This window comes from Salvia splendens, chromosome 17, assembly GCF_004379255.2.
Source record: "Salvia splendens isolate huo1 chromosome 17, SspV2, whole genome shotgun sequence".
Taxonomy (NCBI): Eukaryota; Viridiplantae; Streptophyta; class Magnoliopsida; order Lamiales; family Lamiaceae; genus Salvia; species Salvia splendens.
This window is the reverse complement of record NC_056048.1, coordinates 19,398,428-19,420,021: the sequence shown is the minus strand read 5'-3', so window position 1 is coordinate 19,420,021 and position 21,594 is coordinate 19,398,428. Positions and strand designations below refer to the sequence as shown.

Below are 21,594 nucleotides of genomic sequence, written 5' to 3'. Positions count from 1 at the left end.
AAGAAATAATCGCAAAAGTATTCCAATGATGAAGAGAGGAAATATTTATCAGATTCGCAAAGGCATTTCAAATTCGTCGCACCGTTTCAAATCCCACTTTTTCTGGATTCTCTGGCCGGATTTGCTGTCACATTTAATGCAGACACGTGCAGAGCACGTCCCCTGACGTCAGCCTCCCCCTTACACTTATCCGAAATGCCGAAGTGATTCACTTCGCTTTTCGGGGGGGGTGGTGATGGGATACGAACTAAACAACTAAACAATAAGTGCGAGCCCGATAGCAGTGACGGCCCATCAACCCAAAACCCAAGAAAGAGTATCAGTTCGGCACAACCAAAGAGTTCGGTCACAGCCTATAGCTCGGTAGTATCAGTTCGGCACAACCAAAGAGTTCGGTCACAGCCTATAGCTCGGTAAAAGCCGACCAATCGAGCTCAACTCTCAGATCGGCAAAAGCTGATCGGCAAAGTTCAGCAGTTCGGTCTCAGTATTCGACCGAACAAGGAGATAGTGGACCCATGTAATCAACCCCACGACCTCCATTACACCCACGATCTATTTAGTGGTATTAAGCAGTTATCAACCCCACTACCAGGGCTGCAAACCACGATCTTAGTTCGAATGTATAAATAGAACTTAGATCAGATAGACGAGGTTAAGCTCTCTAGATCCTGAATCTTATAGCAAATCAGTATTGTAATCTGTAAGCGAGACCAAGCAATACAAATTTGCCCTCTCTTCTTCCCGTGGACGTAGATTTACCTCAGTAAATCGAACCACGTAATTTTCCGTGTTGTGATCGTTTATTACTTGCATTTATTCCCATCAAAAATTCGCCACATCATCACTTCTCAATGTACCCACACCAGTGCCTTCCGACTGTTACACTTGCCATGATGACAATTTTTTAATGTACATGGAGTTCAGCAGGCATGGCCTGCCAATACAGTGCCAAATTTTATCGTTGTTATCAGGTCGACCTGATAAAGATACAACAATTTCATATCGAGTTCATGTGTTCGGGCATGATTCGAGTAACCCGTTAATAATGAATATTATTATGTAAATTATTTAATTTCTTATTATAATTATTTTTATGTCGCTTCCATTCAATTCTTCACTTTCACCACCGGGAGCTCAACTATTACGCTGTTGTCGAGTCATATCTCACTCGCAATATAGATATACCGTTTTTGTGTTGTTATTGTGTGGTCCTCCTGTCATTATTGTATTGTGTTGTGTCGAGTTAAACAGAATAGGCTCATGTCGTTAACATGTTTGTATCGTGTAAGGGTTTAAATATGCTAGGGTTCGTGTTCAGGTTGAGCGTTTCATTTATAGATCATGTTCGGGTTTACACTTAACAATTTGAGTTGTTATCAGCTCAATTTAATTACAATCTAATCCACCTGATTTACAAGCCATAATTACGAATTAAGATGATGTTCCCTATATCATCTACAGCTAAAAATTCGTGGATCGATATATCTAATTGGAAGGGAGAGCCAGTGTTCAAAACTCAAAACATTTTTTTCAAAAAAAATTTGCTCGTTAAAAATTGCAAACAGATGAATTTTTCTTTGCTATATGAAAACTAAAAAACTACTCATTTCTTTTATGAAAATTGTGGCACTTAATATTTTTGGCGACATCATACAGAAGACTGTCATGTTTTAGATGTTTATTTTGTACTATAACAAAATGAACAACCATGAAATATTTTCTTTTTTAATTGTTCCATTAAAAATAAATTATTTTCTATTTTAACACCATCTCTACTTTTTTTTTTCATCCGTTTTACTTTACTCTTTTTTTATTAAGTCGATCAATAACATTACATAAAATTTAATACTGAAATTCAATATTTTATGTTAATTGGAACGGAGAGAGTAATAATTATTAATGGGAGAAAATGTAATGGACTTAGGCCCAAATCGGAAGCCTAGCTCAGAAACCACAAAACCCTATTTTCCGTTGATTTTCGCCGCGGCACTGCACCAGCCTTCCGCCTCCGAGGAGAGAGAGAGATAGTGAGTAGAGATGGTGTCAGGTTCGGGGATCTGCGCGAAAAGAGTTGTGGTTGATGCCAGGAACCACATGCTCGGCCGGTTGGCCTCCATTCTCGCCAAGGAGCTCTTGAACGGCCAGAGAGTGGTGGTCGTCCGATGCGAAGAAATCTGCCTCTCCGGCGGCCTTGTTCGCCAGAAGATGAAGTACTTGAGATTCCTCCGCAAGCGGATGAACACTAAACCCTCGCATGGACCCATCCATTTCCGCGCCCCTTCAAAAATCCTCTGGAGAACCATCCGTGGGTATGCTTTATGCCCCTTTCTACATTCATTCTCCCTCTTTACTTTTTTAATTTCCATCTCTCTCCTGTATCTTATCATCTGAAACTGTTTTGATTGATATAGATGTTTTTGTTAGATACTACTAATTTGTTGTTTTTGAACTCAAAATTAATTATACTATTCATTACAGAATGTAGATATTCTTTTAGCTAGTGTTGCATGCATGAGTATAAACCGTGATTAGCTTACATGCATGCAACATTAGCGAACATGCATGCGATATATAGTGAGAGCGCGGTGACGTGGCATTAGTTAAGAGGTCTCGACCAATGAGAAGAAGGCAATGACGTATTAACAGCCAATGAGAAGGGTCCTACGTGGAGGATACTAAGCTAGGAGGCGGCATGAGCTAGCTCGAGCTAGGAAACGGAGTATAAATAAGCTTAGCTACTCTTTCTTTTGTTTTTAGCGTTGATATTGTGTTGTTGAGCTGTAAGCTCGGAACTTAGGTCGTGGATCTAGAGTTCCTCTTCGTTTGTTCATTCATATTGTGTAACTCTTCGTTTGTGATTCAATAAAACGTTCATTCCTTGATCATTCGTGTGTTGTGATTGCGGATATCGCGGAATCTCGGTGGAGTTGAGCTAAGATAGGGAGGTTACGACGAGAGATCGTAACAATTGGTATTCAGAGCAATCGATCTCCGGACGTCGGAACGGTTACTAGAGGTGCGGAAATGGAGAAGAAAATGTTGGAGGCGATGGAGCAGAAATTGCAAGAGATGCGAGAAGAGCATAAGGCCGAGATGATGGAGATGTCGCAAACAATTGCTGCGCTTAATTTGCAGAATCAGAAAAATAATGAAATGGAGACTGGTTGGAATAGGTATGAAAATGGAGGAAGATCGACGCGATATGAATTTCCTAAATTCGATGGAGACGGTTTTGAAGGGTGGATGATGAGAGCTGAGTACTTTTTCCAAGTGGCTAAGGTACCTGAAGAGGATAAGGTTAGAGTGGCTGCAATTCATCTAGAAGGGAAGGCTTTGCAGTGGCATCGAGGTTTTGAAAGCTTACATGGAGATATGGCGTACGCGGATTGGTCGTGCTATAGCTCATCTCTGGCTGCTCGCTTTGGTGCTCACGCATATGAGGATCCATTAGCTGACCTCAGGAACATCAAACAAACAGGTACGCTACAAAATTACATGGATACCTTTGATGAATTATATCCTAGAGCTGGAATTAGAGAGGATCAAGCTTTGAGCTTCTTCTTATCTGGATTAATTGATGAACTACAAATGCCTGTGCGTATGTTTAGACCTAAGGCATTATCTGAGGCTTACTCTTTAGCTAAACTACAAGAGTTGACTGTGAGAGCTCTAGGTGTTAAAACAAAGGTTAGTCAGAGCCATGTTCAAGCGAGCAGTAGCTACTATTCTAATAGCAAACCTTTGGCTGTGACTGCTACTAATAAGGTTGGAGTTTTGAATAACTGGAATGGAAGTAACAAGGAGGTTGGTAGACCGAATGGTGTTAGAGCTAGTACCAATTTGACTCCAAAAGAAATGGATGAAAAAAGGGCAAGAAAAGAGTGTTTCTGGTGCACGGAGAAATTCACTCCAAACCACCAGTGTAGTAAGAGAAGATCATATGTTGTGCAGCTGCTTGAGGTAGGAGAAGTGGGAAGTAATGAGGTGCAGGAAGTGAGTGAGGACGAAGAAGAAGATGAGAAATCTGATCTGCAGCTCTCCTTACATGCTGTGTGGGGAAAGGATGGACCTCAAGTAATGAGGATTAGAGGGAAATGTCAGGGTAAGATCTTGAGAATATTGATAGATACTGGTAGCACTCACAATTTTTTAAGCTCGAAAGTGGCTAGAAAAATCAATTGTGAACTACTTCCTGTTAATTCAAAAGCTGTGGAAGTAGCTAATGGGCAGATTCTGCAATGCACCCAAAAATGCAATAGGTTGGAATGGGAGATGCAAGGATCCAGATTTCAGAGTGAAGTCTATCTTATTACTCTGGAGACTTATGATCTGATATTGGGTGGAGAATGGTTATCCACTTTGGGTGAGATTAAGTGGAATTTTAACAATCTCAGTATGGTTTTCAAGTTGAATGGAGAGAAAGTGAAGCTACAAGGTGAGAGATGGTAACCTAAGGTTGAGCAATTGAATTTTCTACACATAATGAATCCAGATGAAGCTGATGTTAATGAGAGAAAACTCAGTCAGTGGATACCTGCTGTTGAGTTGGAGACAGATTTATGTTATGAGCTTAGTGTTGAGGAAATTTGGCCAAAGCTTAATATGATGCTTAAAGAGTTTGCTGAAATATTTGAGGAGCCGAAAACACTACCTCCACAGAGAGAACTGGATCACAAAATTATTTTAAAAGAGGGAGCAGATGCCATCAACATGAGACCTTATAAATATGCTGCACATCAGAAAAATGTTATTGAGGCTATGATTGAAGATATGCTTAAGGCTGGAGTTATTCGACATAGTGAGAGCCCTTTTGCAAGTTCCATTGTGTTGGTTAAAAAGAAGGACTCTACTTGGAGAATGTGTGTGGATTATAGAGCATTGAATGCTATCACGGTCAAAGACAAGTACCCTATACCTGTTATTGAGGAGTTGCTAGATGAATTGGGTAAGGCTGCTTGGTTCTCAAAGATTGATTTAAGGTCAGGTTACTGGCAAGTAAGGATGAGACCGGAGGATGTCCACAAGACTGCTTTTAAAACTCACTCCGGGCACTATGAGTTTTTAGTCATGCCATTTGGTTTGACAAATGCTCCAGCAACATTTCAGAATTTAATGAACACAATTTTCAGGAGTTATTTGAGGAAATTTATACTGGTATTCTTTGATGATATTCTAGTCTACAGCAGCAACCAAGAGGCCCATGAGCAACACTTGAGAGTAGTTCTGGAATTGATGAAAGAGCATAGCTTATTAGCTAAAAGGAGCAAGTGTACTTTTGGGTGTAAGAAAGTGGAGTATCTCGGTCATGTTATATCTCATGAAGGAGTCTCAACTGATGAAGGAAAAATAGAAGCAGTGAAACATTGGCCTCAGCCTAAGACTGTCAAACAAGTGAGAAGCTTCCTTGGCTTAACTGGCTATTACAGGAGATTTGTGCATCATTATGGAGTGATAGCTAGACCACTGATAGAGGTGATTAAGGGCAATATATTCAAGTGGACAAATGAAGCACAAGAAGCTTTTGAAAAACTGAAAATGGCTATGATAACAGCTCCTGTGTTGGCCTTGCCAGATTTTACTAAAGAGTTCGTTATAGAGACTGATGCTTCAGGATTTGGAATTGGAGCTGTGCTAATGCAAGATAAGCATCCCATAGCCTTCATTAGTAAGTCCCTATCTCCTAAATATCAGACTTTATTAGTATATGAGAAGGAATTGTTGGCTATTTTAATGGCTGTGAAGAAGTGGTATCATTATTTGCAAGGCAAGAAGTTCATCATTCTGACTGATCATCAGAGCTTGAAATATTTGATGGATCAGAAGCTGACTACACCTACTCAACAAGCTTGGATGACCAAGCTAATGCAATTTGATTATGAAATTAGATACAAGAAAGGCATTGAGAATTCAGTGGCTGATGCTTTGTCTAGAGTTCCAGAAGTGATGACTTATGCTCTAACCTCCTTTGTGATTCCTCTTGAGTTAATTGCAAAAGTTAAGGAATCATGGAAAAAAGACACTCTGATCCAGAAAATTTTGGAAGAAAAAAAGCAGAATACAGAGTCTCATCCAAAATTTAGTTGGGAGAGGGAAGAACTGAGAAGAAAAGGCAAGCTGGTGGTGGGAAATGATGTGTTACTTAAGGCTCAGATCTTATCTACCTTCCATGGATCTGCTTTGGCTGGTCATTCAGGAGTATTGGGAACTTACAAGAGGATAGCTGCCCTGTTATATTGGCCGAAACTGAGAAAAGATGTCAGAGAGTTTGTGCGACTATGTGTTACTTGCCAAAAATACAAGCCGGGTAATACTTCTCCATCTGGATTATTACAGCCTCTCCCAATACCTACTGCAATTTATACAGATATCTCAATGGATTTTGTTGAAGCTTTGCCGAGCTCTCAAGGTTATGACACTATATTTGTGGTGGTGGATAGGCTAAGTAAATATGCACATTTTATGGCTCTTTCACACCCATTTACAGCAAAGAAAGTAGCTGAGGTGTTTATGGATTCTGTGTTTAAATTGCATGGAATGCCAGTTAAGATTGTGAGTGATAGAGGAGCTATCTTTGTGGGGAGCTTCTGGAAAGAATTCATGAGCTTGTTAGGGGTTGAGTTGTTGTATTCCACGGCTTATCACCCAGAAACGGATGGGCAAACTGAAATAGTCAACCGAAGTTTACAATGCTATTTACGTTGTGCTATGGGAGAGAAACCGCATACTTGGTTCCATTGGTTGAGTTTGGCTGAATACTGGTACAATACTACTTATCACTCGAGTATTAGAATGACTCCTTTTGAAGCTCTATATGGCTTTACACCTCCTTTACATGTTCCTTACTTACCGGGTGATTCCAATATTGAAGCAGTCGATCTTGCTCTCAGAGACAGAGAAGAGATGCTTGCTATACTTAAACGAAATGTCCAGAAAGCGGCTGACAGAATGAAGAAACAAGCGGACAAACACAGAAGTGATAAGGAGTTTGAGATAGGGGAGTGGGTTTGGTTGAAATTGAGAGAGTATAGGCAGAGATCCATCCGAGGAAAACACCACAAATTTGAGCCCAAATACTTTGGTCCATATCAGATATTGGATAAGATTGGTGCAGTAGCTTATAAACTCAATCTACCAGCCTCGGCTACAATTCACAATGTGTTTCATGTATCATTGTTGAAACCAGCTTCTCCTCCAACAGGCCCCGTAACTGATCTACCAGAGATATCTCACTTAAATGACGCTATTCCTCAGGCGATACTCGACAGAAAAATGGTTAAGAGACAGAATCAAGCGGCTACTAAATGGCTCATCCATTGGGAGGGAAAATCGCCGGCAGATGCTTCATGGGAGTTTGCGGAGGTGATTAAAGCCAGATTTCCATGGTTCCTTGTGGAAAAGGAACCTTAAGAGGGGAGCATTGTTGCATGCATGAGTATAAACCGTGATTAGCTTACATGCATGCAACATTAGCGAACATGCATGCGATATATAGTGAGAGCGCGGTGACGTGGCATTAGTTAAGAGGTCTCGACCAATGAGAAGAAGGCAATGACGTATTAACAGCCAATGAGAAGGGTCCTACGTGGAGGATACTAAGCTAGGAGGCGGCATGAGCTAGCTCGAGCTAGGAAACGGAGTATAAATAAGCTTAGCTACTCTTTCTTTTGTTTTTAGCGTTGATATTGTGTTGTTGAGCTGTAAGCTCGGAACTTAGGTCGTGGATCTAGAGTTCCTCTTCGTTTGTTCATTCATATTGTGTAACTCTTCGTTTGTGATTCAATAAAACGTTCATTCCTTGATCATTCGTGTGTTGTGATTGCGGATATCGCGGAATCTCGGTGGAGTTGAGCTAAGATAGGGAGGTTACGACGAGAGATCGTAACAATTGGTATTCAGAGCAATCGATCTCCGGACGTCGGAACGGTTACTCGAGGTGCGGAAATGGAGAAGAAAATGTTGGAGGCGATGGAGCAGAAATTGCAAGAGATGCGAGAAGAGCATAAGGCCGAGATGATGGAGATGTCGCAAACAATTGCTGCGCTTAATTTGCAGAATCAGAAAAATAATGAAATGGAGACTGGTTGGAATAGGTATGAAAATGGAGGAAGATCGACGCGATATGAATTTCCTAAATTCGATGGAGACGGTTTTGAAGGGTGGATGATGAGAGCTGAGTACTTTTTCCAAGTGGCTAAGGTACCTGGAGAGGATAAGGTTAGAGTGGCTGCAATTCATCTAGAAGGGAAGGCTTTGCAGTGGCATCGAGGTTTTGAAAGCTTACATGGAGATATGGCGTACGCGGATTGGTCGAGCTATAGCTCATCCTTGGCCGCTCGCTTTGGTGCTCACGCATATGAGGATCCATTAGCTGACCTCAGGAACATCAAACAAACAGGTACGCTACAAAATTACATGGATACCTTTGATGAATTATATCCTAGAGCTGGAATTAGAGAGGATCAAGCTTTGAGCTTCTTCTTATCTGGATTAATTGATGAACTACAAATGCCTGTGCGTATGTTTAGACCTAAGGCATTATCTGAGGCTTACTCTTTAGCTAAACTACAAGAGTTGACTGTGAGAGCTCTAGGTGTTAAAACAAAGGTTAGTCAGAGCCATGTTCAAGCGAGCAGTAGCTACTATTCTAATAGCAAACCTTTGGCTGTGACTGCTACTAATAAGGTTGGAGTTTTGAATAACTGGAATGGAAGTAACAAGGAGGTTGGTAGACCGAATGGTGTTAGAGCTAGTACCAATTTGACTCCAAAAGAAATGGATGAAAAAAGGGCAAGAAAAGAGTGTTTCTGGTGCACGGAGAAATTCACTCCAAACCACCAGTGTAGTAAGAGAAGATCATATGTTGTGCAGCTGCTTGAGGTAGGAGAAGTGGGAAGTAATGAGGTGCAGGAAGTGAGTGAGGACGAAGAAGAAGATGAGAAATCTGATCTGCAGCTCTCCTTACATGCTGTGTGGGGAAAGGATGGACCTCAAGTAATGAGGATTAGAGGGAAATGTCAGGGTAAGATCTTGAGAATATTGATAGATACTGGTAGCACTCACAATTTTTTAAGCTCGAAAGTGGCTAGAAAAATCAATTGTGAACTACTTCCTGTTAATTCAAAAGCTGTGGAAGTAGCTAATGGGCAGATTCTGCAATGCACCCAAAAATGCAATAGGTTGGAATGGGAGATGCAAGGATCCAGATTTCAGAGTGAAGTCTATCTTATTACTCTGGAGACTTATGATCTGATATTGGGTGGAGAATGGTTATCCACTTTGGGTGAGATTAAGTGGAATTTTAACAATCTCAGTATGGTTTTCAAGTTGAATGGAGAGAAAGTGAAGCTACAAGGTGAGAGATGGTAACCTAAGGTTGAGCAATTGAATTTTCTACACATAATGAATCCAGATGAAGCTGATGTTAATGAGAGAAAACTCAGTCAGTGGATACCTGCTGTTGAGTTGGAGACAGATTTATGTTATGAGCTTAGTGTTGAGGAAATTTGGCCAAAGCTTAATATGATGCTTAAAGAGTTTGCTGAAATATTTGAGGAGCCGAAAACACTACCTCCACAGAGAGAACTGGATCACAAAATTATTTTAAAAGAGGGAGCAGATGCCATCAACATGAGACCTTATAAATATGCTGCACATCAGAAAAATGTTATTGAGGCTATGATTGAAGATATGCTTAAGGCTGGAGTTATTCGACATAGTGAGAGCCCTTTTGCAAGTTCCATTGTGTTGGTTAAAAAGAAGGACTCTACTTGGAGAATGTGTGTGGATTATAGAGCATTGAATGCTATCACGGTCAAAGACAAGTACCCTATACCTGTTATTGAGGAGTTGCTAGATGAATTGGGTAAGGCTGCTTGGTTCTCAAAGATTGATTTAAGGTCAGGTTACTGGCAAGTAAGGATGAGACCGGAGGATGTCCACAAGACTGCTTTTAAAACTCACTCCGGGCACTATGAGTTTTTAGTCATGCCATTTGGTTTGACAAATGCTCCAGCAACATTTCAGAATTTAATGAACACAATTTTCAGGAGTTATTTGAGGAAATTTATACTGGTATTCTTTGATGATATTCTAGTCTACAGCAGCAACCAAGAGGCCCATGAGCAACACTTGAGAGTAGTTCTGGAATTGATGAAAGAGCATAGCTTATTAGCTAAAAGGAGCAAGTGTACTTTTGGGTGTAAGAAAGTGGAGTATCTCGGTCATGTTATATCTCATGAAGGAGTCTCAACTGATGAAGGAAAAATAGAAGCAGTGAAACATTGGCCTCAGCCTAAGACTGTCAAACAAGTGAGAAGCTTCCTTGGCTTAACTGGCTATTACAGGAGATTTGTGCATCATTATGGAGTGATAGCTAGACCACTGATAGAGGTGATTAAGGGCAATATATTCAAGTGGACAAATGAAGCACAAGAAGCTTTTGAAAAACTGAAAATGGCTATGATAACAGCTCCTGTGTTGGCCTTGCCAGATTTTACTAAAGAGTTCGTTATAGAGACTGATGCTTCAGGATTTGGAATTGGAGCTGTGCTAATGCAAGATAAGCATCCCATAGCCTTCATTAGTAAGTCCCTATCTCCTAAATATCAGACTTTATCAGTATATGAGAAGGAATTGTTGGCTATTTTAATGGCTGTGAAGAAGTGGTATCATTATTTGCAAGGCAAGAAGTTCATCATTCTGACTGATCATCAGAGCTTGAAATATTTGATGGATCAGAAGCTGACTACACCTACTCAACAAGCTTGGATGACCAAGCTAATGCAATTTGATTATGAAATTAGATACAAGAAAGGCATTGAGAATTCAGTGGCTGATGCTTTGTCTAGAGTTCCAGAAGTGATGACTTATGCTCTAACCTCCTTTGTGATTCCTCTTGAGTTAATTGCAAAAGTTAAGGAATCATGGAAAAAAGACACTCTGATCCAGAAAATTTTGGAAGAAAAAAAGCAGAATACAGAGTCTCATCCAAAATTTAGTTGGGAGAGGGAAGAACTGAGAAGAAAAGGCAAGCTGGTGGTGGGAAATGATGTGTTACTTAAGGCTCAGATCTTATCTACCTTCCATGGATCTGCTTTGGCTGGTCATTCAGGAGTATTGGGAACTTACAAGAGGATAGCTGCCCTGTTATATTGGCCGAAACTGAGAAAAGATGTCAGAGAGTTTGTGCGACTATGTGTTACTTGCCAAAAATACAAGCCGGGTAATACTTCTCCATCTGGATTATTACAGCCTCTCCCAATACCTACTGCAATTTATACAGATATCTCAATGGATTTTGTTGAAGCTTTGCCGAGCTCTCAAGGTTATGACACTATATTTGTGGTGGTGGATAGGCTAAGTAAATATGCACATTTTATGGCTCTTTCACACCCATTTACAGCAAAGAAAGTAGCTGAGGTGTTTATGGATTCTGTGTTTAAATTGCATGGAATGCCAGTTAAGATTGTGAGTGATAGAGGAGCTATCTTTGTGGGGAGCTTCTGGAAAGAATTCATGAGCTTGTTAGGGGTTGAGTTGTTGTATTCCACGGCTTATCACCCAGAAACGGATGGGCAAACTGAAATAGTCAACCGAAGTTTACAATGCTATTTACGTTGTGCTATGGGAGAGAAACCGCATACTTGGTTCCATTGGTTGAGTTTGGCTGAATACTGGTACAATACTACTTATCACTCGAGTATTAGAATGACTCCTTTTGAAGCTCTATATGGCTTTACACCTCCTTTACATGTTCCTTACTTACCGGGTGATTCCAATATTGAAGCAGTCGATCTTGCTCTCAGAGACAGAGAAGAGATGCTTGCTATACTTAAACGAAATGTCCAGAAAGCGGCTGACAGAATGAAGAAACAAGCGGACAAACACAGAAGTGATAAGGAGTTTGAGATAGGGGAGTGGGTTTGGTTGAAATTGAGAGAGTATAGGCAGAGATCCATCCGAGGAAAACACCACAAATTTGAGCCCAAATACTTTGGTCCATATCAGATATTGGATAAGATTGGTGCAGTAGCTTATAAACTCAATCTACCAGCCTCGGCTACAATTCACAATGTGTTTCATGTATCATTGTTGAAACCAGCTTCTCCTCCAACAGGCCCCGTAACTGATCTACCAGAGATATCTCACTTAAATGACGCTATTCCTCAGGCGATACTCGACAGAAAAATGGTTAAGAGACAGAATCAAGCGGCTACTAAATGGCTCATCCATTGGGAGGGAAAATCGCCGGCAGATGCTTCATGGGAGTTTGCGGAGGTGATTAAAGCCAGATTTCCATGGTTCCTTGTGGAAAAGGAACCTTAAGAGGGGAGCATTGTTGCATGCATGAGTATAAACCGTGATTAGCTTACATGCATGCAACATTAGCGAACATGCATGCGATATATAGTGAGAGCGCGGTGACGTGGCATTAGTTAAGAGGTCTCGACCAATGAGAAGAAGGCAATGACGTATTAACAGCCAATGAGAAGGGTCCTACGTGGAGGATACTAAGCTAGGAGGCGGCATGAGCTAGCTCGAGCTAGGAAACGGAGTATAAATAAGCTTAGCTACTCTTTCTTTTGTTTTTAGCGTTGATATTGTGTTGTTGAGCTGTAAGCTCGGAACTTAGGTCGTGGATCTAGAGTTCCTCTTCGTTTGTTCATTCATATTGTGTAACTCTTCGTTTGTGATTCAATAAAACGTTCATTCCTTGATCATTCGTGTGTTGTGATTGCGGATATCGCGGAATCTCGGTGGAGTTGAGCTAAGATAGGGAGGTTACGACGAGAGATCGTAACAGCTAGCATGTTAATTTGATTTGATTTGATTTGATTCGATTCCCCACAACAACATATCATAGTACTCCCTCCGTCCCATATTAATTTGGGATTGATTTTTTAGTGTACTTACATTAGTATTTTAAGGTGGTGTTCGGTTTCCTAGATAAAATTGTAGCAAGATATAATCTTGCAAACCGAACGTCCTCGAGTGTAGTGAGAGATCGCTTAATAATAGAATACTTAATTAACTCTAATGTATTAATTAAATATCCTAATTCTTACATAAAATATAAGTAGTGTAGCTAGTTTGGTACTAGCTGAAATAGAGCTAGTATAATTTTCTTAGAATTACTTTTTCTAATACTATGTGATTAGCAAAGCTGCTTGCTTTGTAGCTGCATTCTGATTTAGCTACAGTTTTTGTTATACTGGCTCTGGTCGATTTGAGTCTGTGTTGATAACTATTCTTGATGGATCAATATTGATTTGTCTTCAGGAAAATACTTCCTCTAGGAATGTATGGTAATGCGGTTTGCGGCTTGTATTTTCAGGATGATTCCCCACAAGACTAAGAGAGGAGAAGCAGCCCTTGCACGCTTGAAAGTTTATGAGGGTGTCCCACCTCCATATGACAAAATCAAGAGAATGGTCATTCCTGATGCACTCAAGTGAGCCTGTTTTCTAAATGTTATGCAATCAATTATTCTTCAATTTTGTTTCTATAAAAAGTTTAATGTTTTATTTCCTTTTCTGTAGGGTGTTGAGGCTTCAAGCTGGCCACAAATATTGTCTGTTGGGTAGACTCTCATCGGAAGTTGGGTGGAATCACTATGATACCATCAGGGTAAGTTCAATCCTTTTCGGTAGTTTCCTCATTTCTTGAATTTTCCATATAGGTTTATATCCAACTTGCTGTTGTGGCTTAGCGTTGATTGGCATTGTTAAATTCTTTGTTTGAAGAAGTTGATATTGTTAATAATTCATGACTGTATCTTATCAAATTCGTTATGAGGGCACAGCCAGATTGTGGAAATTATAAATAAGTTGTTTTTGTTTGTTTTAGGAGCTGGAGAAGAAGAGAAAGGACAGAGCCCAGGTAACCTATGAAAAGAGAAAGCAATTGAACAAGCTGAGAGCCAAGGCTGAGAAGGTTGCTATTGAGAAACTTGGCTCACAGCTTGATGTCATTGCTCCTATTAAGTACTAAAAATTGTGATATATAGCTGTCGAGTGATAACTTTGTTGGAGACTACGGAGTTAGATTCCGTTAAGTATTAAATCTGTTTTTTCTTTTTGTCAAACTTACTATCGTTGCTGTAATTCTCAAATTTTGCAAGTTTTAATAGATTTTCCAATGTTGTTGCCATAACTCATGTCTTTTATTTACTCGATTAATTTCATCCCGTTTGCGTGTGATTGTTTGAGAGTGGCAGATACAGTTTTTAGTAATCATATGAAGTTTCTCTGCATCATTTGAAGATAGATCATCTCTTGATCCATTGTGTATATTTTCAGCAGATTAGAGTTAGTTTCGAGTCATTGCATTTGCCTATATGCTGAGACTCCCTAAGAGCATCTCCAATAGGTTAGGACGTCAAATAGTCCTCAAATAGCCTTCACATTGCCACATCATCAGCACTACAATTCTCCTGCAACATCAGCTTGCCACATCAACTGGACATCAAATAGCCCTCAAATAGCCTTCACACTACCTATCCACATCACTAATAACAATTATATAATTTAATTTACACTCATATCAACATACGGAATTTAATTTACGAGACAAATACGGAAAATTCGAATAATAATATTAAAATTTAAAAAGTACATTAATTTTTTTAAAAAAAGTACAATAATTAAAAAAATTACATTTAAAAAATTACATAAATTTGCATAAAAACTAACGCCTTGCAATCCTCCGCGCCCACAACTCTTCAACTAAATCCTTTTGCAGTCGAATATGAGCCTCCGTCTGACGCATGTCGGCATGTGCTTGGAGGAGAGCTTCTTCATCGTGCGGTACCCCACCTCGTACGTTGGCGGTGGTGACGCCGTGGCTTGGACCTGCTTCATTATCGTCGGTGGCCCAATCAGTCAGTTGTACACCTTCATCTTCGACGATCATGTTGTGCATGATAATACAGGCGTACATTATATCAGCAATGCAGTCGACATGCCACAAACGCGTTGGTCCCTTAACTGCAGCCCATCGAGCTTGAAGCACACCAAATGCGCGCTCCACGTCCTTTCGCGCCGACTCCTGCCGCGTCGCAAAGTAGGCCTTCTTCGCATCTGATGCGCACCGGATCGTCTTCACAAAGATGGCCGTTGGCGACAAAACTGATGGCCGGACCGACACCCTGGCACTGCTCGTTGAAAAGGGGCGACGAGTTGAGGACGTTTAGGTCGTTGTTCGAACCGGCTATCCCAAAATACGCATGCCAAATCCACAACCGGTAATCAGCCACGGCCTCGAGGATCATCGTGGGATTTTTTCCCTTGTAGCCGGTCGTGTAAAACCCCTTCCAGGCAGCGGGACAGTTCTTCCATTCCCAATGCATACAATCTATGCTGCCTAGCATTCCCGGGAACCCGTGCTGATCCCCGTGCATCCGCAGCAGATTCCGGCAATCTTCGGGGGTAGGCTTTCGGAGATACTGATCACCGAATACTTCGATCACGCCCTGGCAGAAATACTTCATACATTCGATGGCAGTCGTCTCACCGATGTGGAGGTATTCGTCCCACATGTCTGCCGCAGTGCCGTAGGCCAACTGCCTGATTGCCGCAATGCACTTTTGAATAGGGGTGTGGCCGGGTCTGCCAGCCGCATCGTACCTGAAGCGGAAATACAAATATCGCTGCTCCAATGCGTTAACAATACGCATAAATAAGTCCCGCCTCATCCTAAAACGACGCCTGAAATGGTTGGCGTCAAAACGCGGCTCCTCTGCGAAGTAATCTGTGAACAGGCGCTGATGTGCAGCTTCATGATCACGATGCACCACTTGTCGACGGTGGACAACTGGTCATGGGCGAGGTGCCGCCGGCTGCATATAACTCTGCATCCATCGATCAACCTCACGGCTCGTATAGGCATCTAGCTCTTCGTTCATCATACGCTCGTACGCATCCGCATCCCCACCACTACCACCGGCATTACTCATTTCTTAAATTGATCTTGAACAGAAAGTAAGGTAGAGAGAATACTCGTTAAAACAAGTGGTGCGAATGAAAATGAGGTTCAACGCGCGTATATATAGTGTTTTCGAAAAAAAAAAAAAATTAAATCCGACGCCGGTTTGGCGCCGATCCGGGACGCACAATGGCGCCCGTGAGGATCGGGGTCGGAACCGGCGTCAGCGCGGGAATCGGCATGGCGACGCCGATTTTGACGCCGATTTCGCCGACGCCGGTTCCAATGGTTCGGCGTCAAACCGGCGTCGGCGAAAAATCGGCGTCGCGGTGGTGACGCCGGTTATTGGAGATGCTCTAAATCGAACTAATCCACACAGAAAAAAGAGATTTCCCCCAGTTGTTTGTAAACATACTATTTGTGGCGTTCTTTTAATCAACCAATGCTGCACCTAGAGAGATGCCCAAGGTTTAATTAACCAGCGGTTAATCGTGAAATTGGAACAGCTGGTTATGGTTCTGAGCCGTAACTATGAAATTAAAATGGAACCAAAATTGTGACATTTTGAACCACGGGTTGGTTCAGGTTCGAAGAATTCAGAACCGAAACAGTGACAGAACTGCCGGTTTCGGGCGATTCTAAACCAGAACTGCAAAAAACTGTCGGAAAACCGTGAAACCGAACCGGAACTGTGAAAAATTGCCGAAATACTGGCTGTTTAGAGCTGAAATCGGAACCGTTTGAAACGGAATTGTAACCGTGAAATATGTTCAAGGTTTGGTTCTAGTTTGAGATTTTCTGGAACCCGAACAAGTGGTTCCGAACAGTAGCCGCTGGTTCCTAAACTTTGGGCATATCTATCTGCACCACAACATAGTCCCTCTAAAATCCATCACTAGTCGACGTTGATCCATTCGGAAAGGCCACTTCACAATGATCCCATAGACGCGCTGTCCTTCTCACATTTGCATATGCCATATATATGGTGTCCGTTTAATCAATGAAAAATTAGTTTCATTTTTCTATTTTATCTTATCCCTTCATCTTCTTTAAAGGAGAAGCCAATAAAAACATATACTTCATTTGTTCCAGACTAAAGATGTTTTTTTTGTCACCGTGAATTTAGATAACGGTGTTTAGTAAATTAAATTGTACAGTAAATAATAAAATGAGAGAGAATAAACTATGAAATAGAAAGTAAATATATAGTAGAATAAAGTAAAAGGAATAATAAATTAAGAGATATGAGGATAAGAAGGGAGTTAAATTATTGGTAAAAAGAGAAATGCCATAAATTTCAGTTGGTTGATTATTTTTTGTTTGAATCATTTGGAGAGATGGGAAGTGAAGTAGCAATGAATAAATTTCTGAATTTGGCTTCACAACATCCACTATAAGGTGGACACTTCCAATAGCACTGCCACTTTTTTTTCCACAATCACTTCGTATTTGTCCGCGCCCACACAAAAAAAGTGTCCACAACAATAGTGGACACTTTTTTAACCACTTTTCACTTTAATTTTTTATTTTTATATTTTAATTCAATTATAATTAAAATTATCGGATTACACATAATTAGAAAAAACGGCTATAATTAAATAAATTAAAATTGAACACTAAATTTTCGTCGTATTAAAGTAATGGAAAAGTTGTACAATGAAAATTTAATCTATAGAAAATCACACATGTTCTTCACGCTGCGCCTCCTCCCCTACGTGCCCATACCTCTTCAATCAAATCGGCTTGGAGTATGGCATGTGCTGTGCTCCTGCGCATATCAGTGAAACGTTGGAGCAAATATTCATTACTACATGGTACAACCATCTGTATCGGCACAGAGGCAACACCGCGACTTGAACTTGCACCATCTTCCGGTGCCCAGCGCTCTGCAGCAAATCCTTCATCTTCTATTATCATATTGTGCAATATGATACATGCTAACATAATATTCGCGACATCATCTTCGTGCCAAACTCGTGCCGGGCACCGTATAATGGCCCATCGCGCTTGGAGCACACCAAAAGCTTGCTCAACATCCTTCCTAGCAGCCTCTTGTTTTCGAGCAAAATATTGTTTCTTCGGTCCAACCGGTTGGCAAACTGTCTTGACGAATACGGGCCAACGAGGGTATATCCTATCTACCAAATAGTATCCCCTGCGGTACTGCGTTCCATTGGCTACAAAGCTGATTTATGGACCCTTCCCCCGGCACTCATCTTTGAAGAGAGACGATGACTGCAGAACGTTGATATCGTTGTTCGAACCCGCAACACCGAAATACGCATGCCCGATCCACAAACGGTCGTCAGCAACGACTTCCAGAATCATCGATGGACCTTTGCTTTTGAAACCAGCAGTGAACTGGCCTTTCCACGCCACCGGGCAGTTTTTCCACTCCCAATGCATGCAATCGATGCTTCCTAACATCCTTGGAAAACCGTGCACCGAACCGTGCATATCTAGCAGTGTCTGGCACTCATCAAAGGTTGGCTTTCGTAGGAACTCCGGACCAAAGATTTCCCGGATCCCCTTACAAAACCGCCTGAGCACCGTTAGGCTAGTCAACTCACCCATCTGTAGGTATTCGTCGAACATATCAGCCGGTCCGGCATAGGCAAGCTGCCTAATTGCAGCGGTGCATTTATGAAAAGTAGACAGCCCGATCTGGCCAGTGCAATCACTCCGGAGGGTGAAGCACCTATACCGCTCCACCAAATTCGTTGCTATATGAGTGAAGAGCCGTTGCGACATTCTGAAACGCCGACGGAAAATCTCGGGTGGGTAACGGGGGTTATCCACAAAGTAGTCTGCCATTAGCCGCTGGTGCGCTCCGCTATGGTCTAGTTGGATGGCCCGACGATGAGTAATCGCACGAGGGAGCGCGGCCTCCGCCGCATCCTCCTCGCCGGCTTCCCTCTGCACCTCTTGAATCAGAGAATTCCACGCGTCATTCCAAAAATCGTCCATTTTTAGTACCAATGGAATCCACAAATTATAGTGAGCGAAAGTATGAATAAAGAGTTGGAATGGTGTGAAAATAATGAGGGAAATGGGGTTTATTTATAGGTAAATTAAATAAATTTTTAAAAACAACGAAAAAAATTTGTCCGCCCCCTACAGGTGCGCCGCTCACCGCCGCGCTATAGGTCGGCGCGTCCTCGCCGCCTAGTCACCGATCGCCCTTCCGCCCCAAAAAAAGCATCCGCACCGGGGCGGACGCTTCTCCCGCTATAGTTAACCGCGGTGGCGGAGGTTTCGGGGCGGCCGGCGCACCGCCCCTATAGTGGATGCTCTTACAATGGAGGTTTAGATAGTGTTGACGTTGCTGGTTTCGTTTCTAATTTAATTTCTCAAATGGAAATACAATTATGGTAGCTTTGACTATGTATCCAAACACACACAGTTGGGAAGTGAACAACAACATGCGCACGGTCAAATGATTTTAATGTTTGGATCTTATTAGAGCCTCCACAATGGCGGCTAGCGGACCGGTTAGCCGATTCCCGGTGTTGGCCGGTCCCCTTGCCGAACCATTGTAGGCGACGAGACGAGCGGCAAATCGGAGAGAAAATCGGCGAGCGCACGCCGATATTCGGGCGCTGGCCAATGCGCTCGCCGATCGGCTGGCCGCCATTGCAGGCTCCTGATCAGCGAGCGATCGACCAGCTCAATTTTTTTTTTTAATTTTTCGAAACACTATATATACGCGATCTGTATGTCTATATTTCGATCTCAACTTTGAACCAGAAATCGATCATAAGAAGAGGATGAAGACGAAGAGTCGCGTCTCTTCGTTTTCAAATTATTGCAAATTAGTCCTTCAACTTTCGGAAATTACGTTTCCGGATGAATTTTCTATATAGCAACTTTCGGAAATTACCTCAACCAGGGGCACTGCCCCTTGGACCCCGTTACTCGGGGGCGCTGCCCCCGAACCCCCGTCTAATCATAACGAATTCAAATAAGTGTACACTCCGCACTTTCAACTTATTTGATGTCTCATTATGATCATATTGATCATTCAAGTTAATCCAATTACAATAAAATATACAACAATTTGCACGTCGTTTTCATTCACACCACTTGTTTTAATTGAAGAGTTGTGGGCGCAAAGGACTGCACGTAATGTAATTTTTTTTAATTAATGTACTTTTTAAAATTTCAATATTATTATTGAGTTTTCTCGTATCTGTGTCGTAAATTTATTTCCGTATATTTTGTGTGATTGTTAATTATTTGTTTTTATAATTTTGTTTATTGTGGCTAGGCTATGGGTAGACTATTGCATGAAGAGTTTTAGTGTTGCTGATATGGCAAGAGTAGTATGTGGCTAGGATATGGCTGTCGTATTTGTATTTCTATTGGATACGCTCTTAGTTTAGACAGTCATATTATGTACAGAGACTCGTTCTGCATACGTGGCATGTGAATCATAAATTTTCTCTCATTGAATATTTTTTTTAATATACCCTTAACCTTTGTTTCCATATTATTCTGATTTTAAGGCAACTGAGAGTCCAACACTTTTCTCTAGATATACTAAAATCTTTCTACAAAAATCTGGTTGGCATCTTCGCTATTTCTACCTTCCCACTCTTATCTGCAAATTCTCCCTTTTCTGTGAATTTCTTGAATAATCGCAAATTTGATATTAAATGTCGAAGGTTAATTTCTTGAACCATTTCAAAACGAGTTCAATTTGTATATGAATGTTTGTCTGCAAAGATCATTTTGAAAAAAAATTAAATCTGCGCCAATTTTTTCGTTAAATTTTAGGAAGAATTAGTATAAACTTTGTGAAAATTAACTGCAAAATTTCGTCAAAATATGCTGACTAATTCTAATTGAATTGAATGACTTGGGCATTCATTAAATTGTGGGAAGGTTTGATCCATGGTGAAAAAAACCTCATTCTGAAGGTTGAAGACGAACAATCGGTAAGAGAATTGATGGTCCCACCACTACCACAATTTGTGGAAGTATCACATTTTAGAGAGAGAATATTAAGAAGACATAATTTAACACGTAGCTTATGATTAACTTGCCACGTACGATAGGCCGCCCGATGCCTCGGGCGCTCCATCGTCTGTCACTGTGGGTGTGCTGACGATGTCCGATGCATCGTCCGCGCCTTATAGATCGTCCGCGGACGATACGCGGACGATAGGGCATCGTCCGCCCACAGTGGGCGACGCAGACGATGGAACGCATTTTCATTTTTTTTCTTCGAATTTTTGTCTATTTAAACCTCATTTCTCATTCTATTTTTCATACGAACATTTCTCTCATATCTCACTTTCCATACGAATATTTTGATCATCTCTCACAAACAAAAATGAACCATGACGACGACTGGAGTACCTCAGAGGGCGTTAGTCGGACCTTGACTCGAGCCTTATTCGATGCCGTTAATGACTCAATGGCGGATTGCTTAGCCGAAATGCAGCGCGAGGAGGAGGCGGCGGCGGCGGAGCAGATCCCCAGACCTATTCGACGTCGGACGTTTGTTTGCCGCGACCACGCCGTATCTCACGAACGTCTATTTGCAGACTATTTTGCCGAGCAATCACGGTGGGGGCCGACTATTTTTCACAGCCGGTTTAGAATGCATCGTTATCTTTTTCTCAGCATTGTCCAGACATTGGAGTCACGTGATGAATACTTCTAGTA

The 21,594-nt window shown here is 41.5% G+C and overlaps 1 protein-coding gene across 1 annotated transcript; it reads left to right on the top strand.

Annotated features, from left to right (window-relative positions):
• Positions 1-1,909: 1,909 nt before the first annotated feature.
• Positions 1,910-14,154, top strand: LOC121773779 (60S ribosomal protein L13a-4-like). The gene is made up of 4 exons (XM_042170699.1): positions 1,910-2,312; positions 13,337-13,453; positions 13,542-13,629; positions 13,849-14,154. The coding sequence occupies exons 1-4, from the start codon at positions 2,041-2,043 to the stop codon at positions 13,990-13,992; spliced, it is 621 nt and encodes a 206-aa protein (XP_042026633.1). The 5' UTR covers positions 1,910-2,040; the 3' UTR covers positions 13,993-14,154.
• Positions 14,155-21,594: the final 7,440 nt, after the last annotated feature.

What these genes read in the sequence shown, in the direction of transcription:
- LOC121773779 (XM_042170699.1), top strand. Translation starts at nt 2,041, where the DNA reads ATGGTGTCAGGTTCGGGGATCTGCGCGAAAAGAGTTGTGGTTGATGCC. An exon ending in CTCTGGAGAACCATCCGTGG is followed by an intron (nt 2,313 to 13,336) that starts GTATGCTTTATG and finishes TTGTATTTTCAG; the next exon opens with GATGATTCCCCACAAGACTA. An exon ending in ATCACTATGATACCATCAGG is followed by an intron (nt 13,630 to 13,848) that starts GTAAGTTCAATC and finishes TGTTTGTTTTAG; the next exon opens with GAGCTGGAGAAGAAGAGAAA.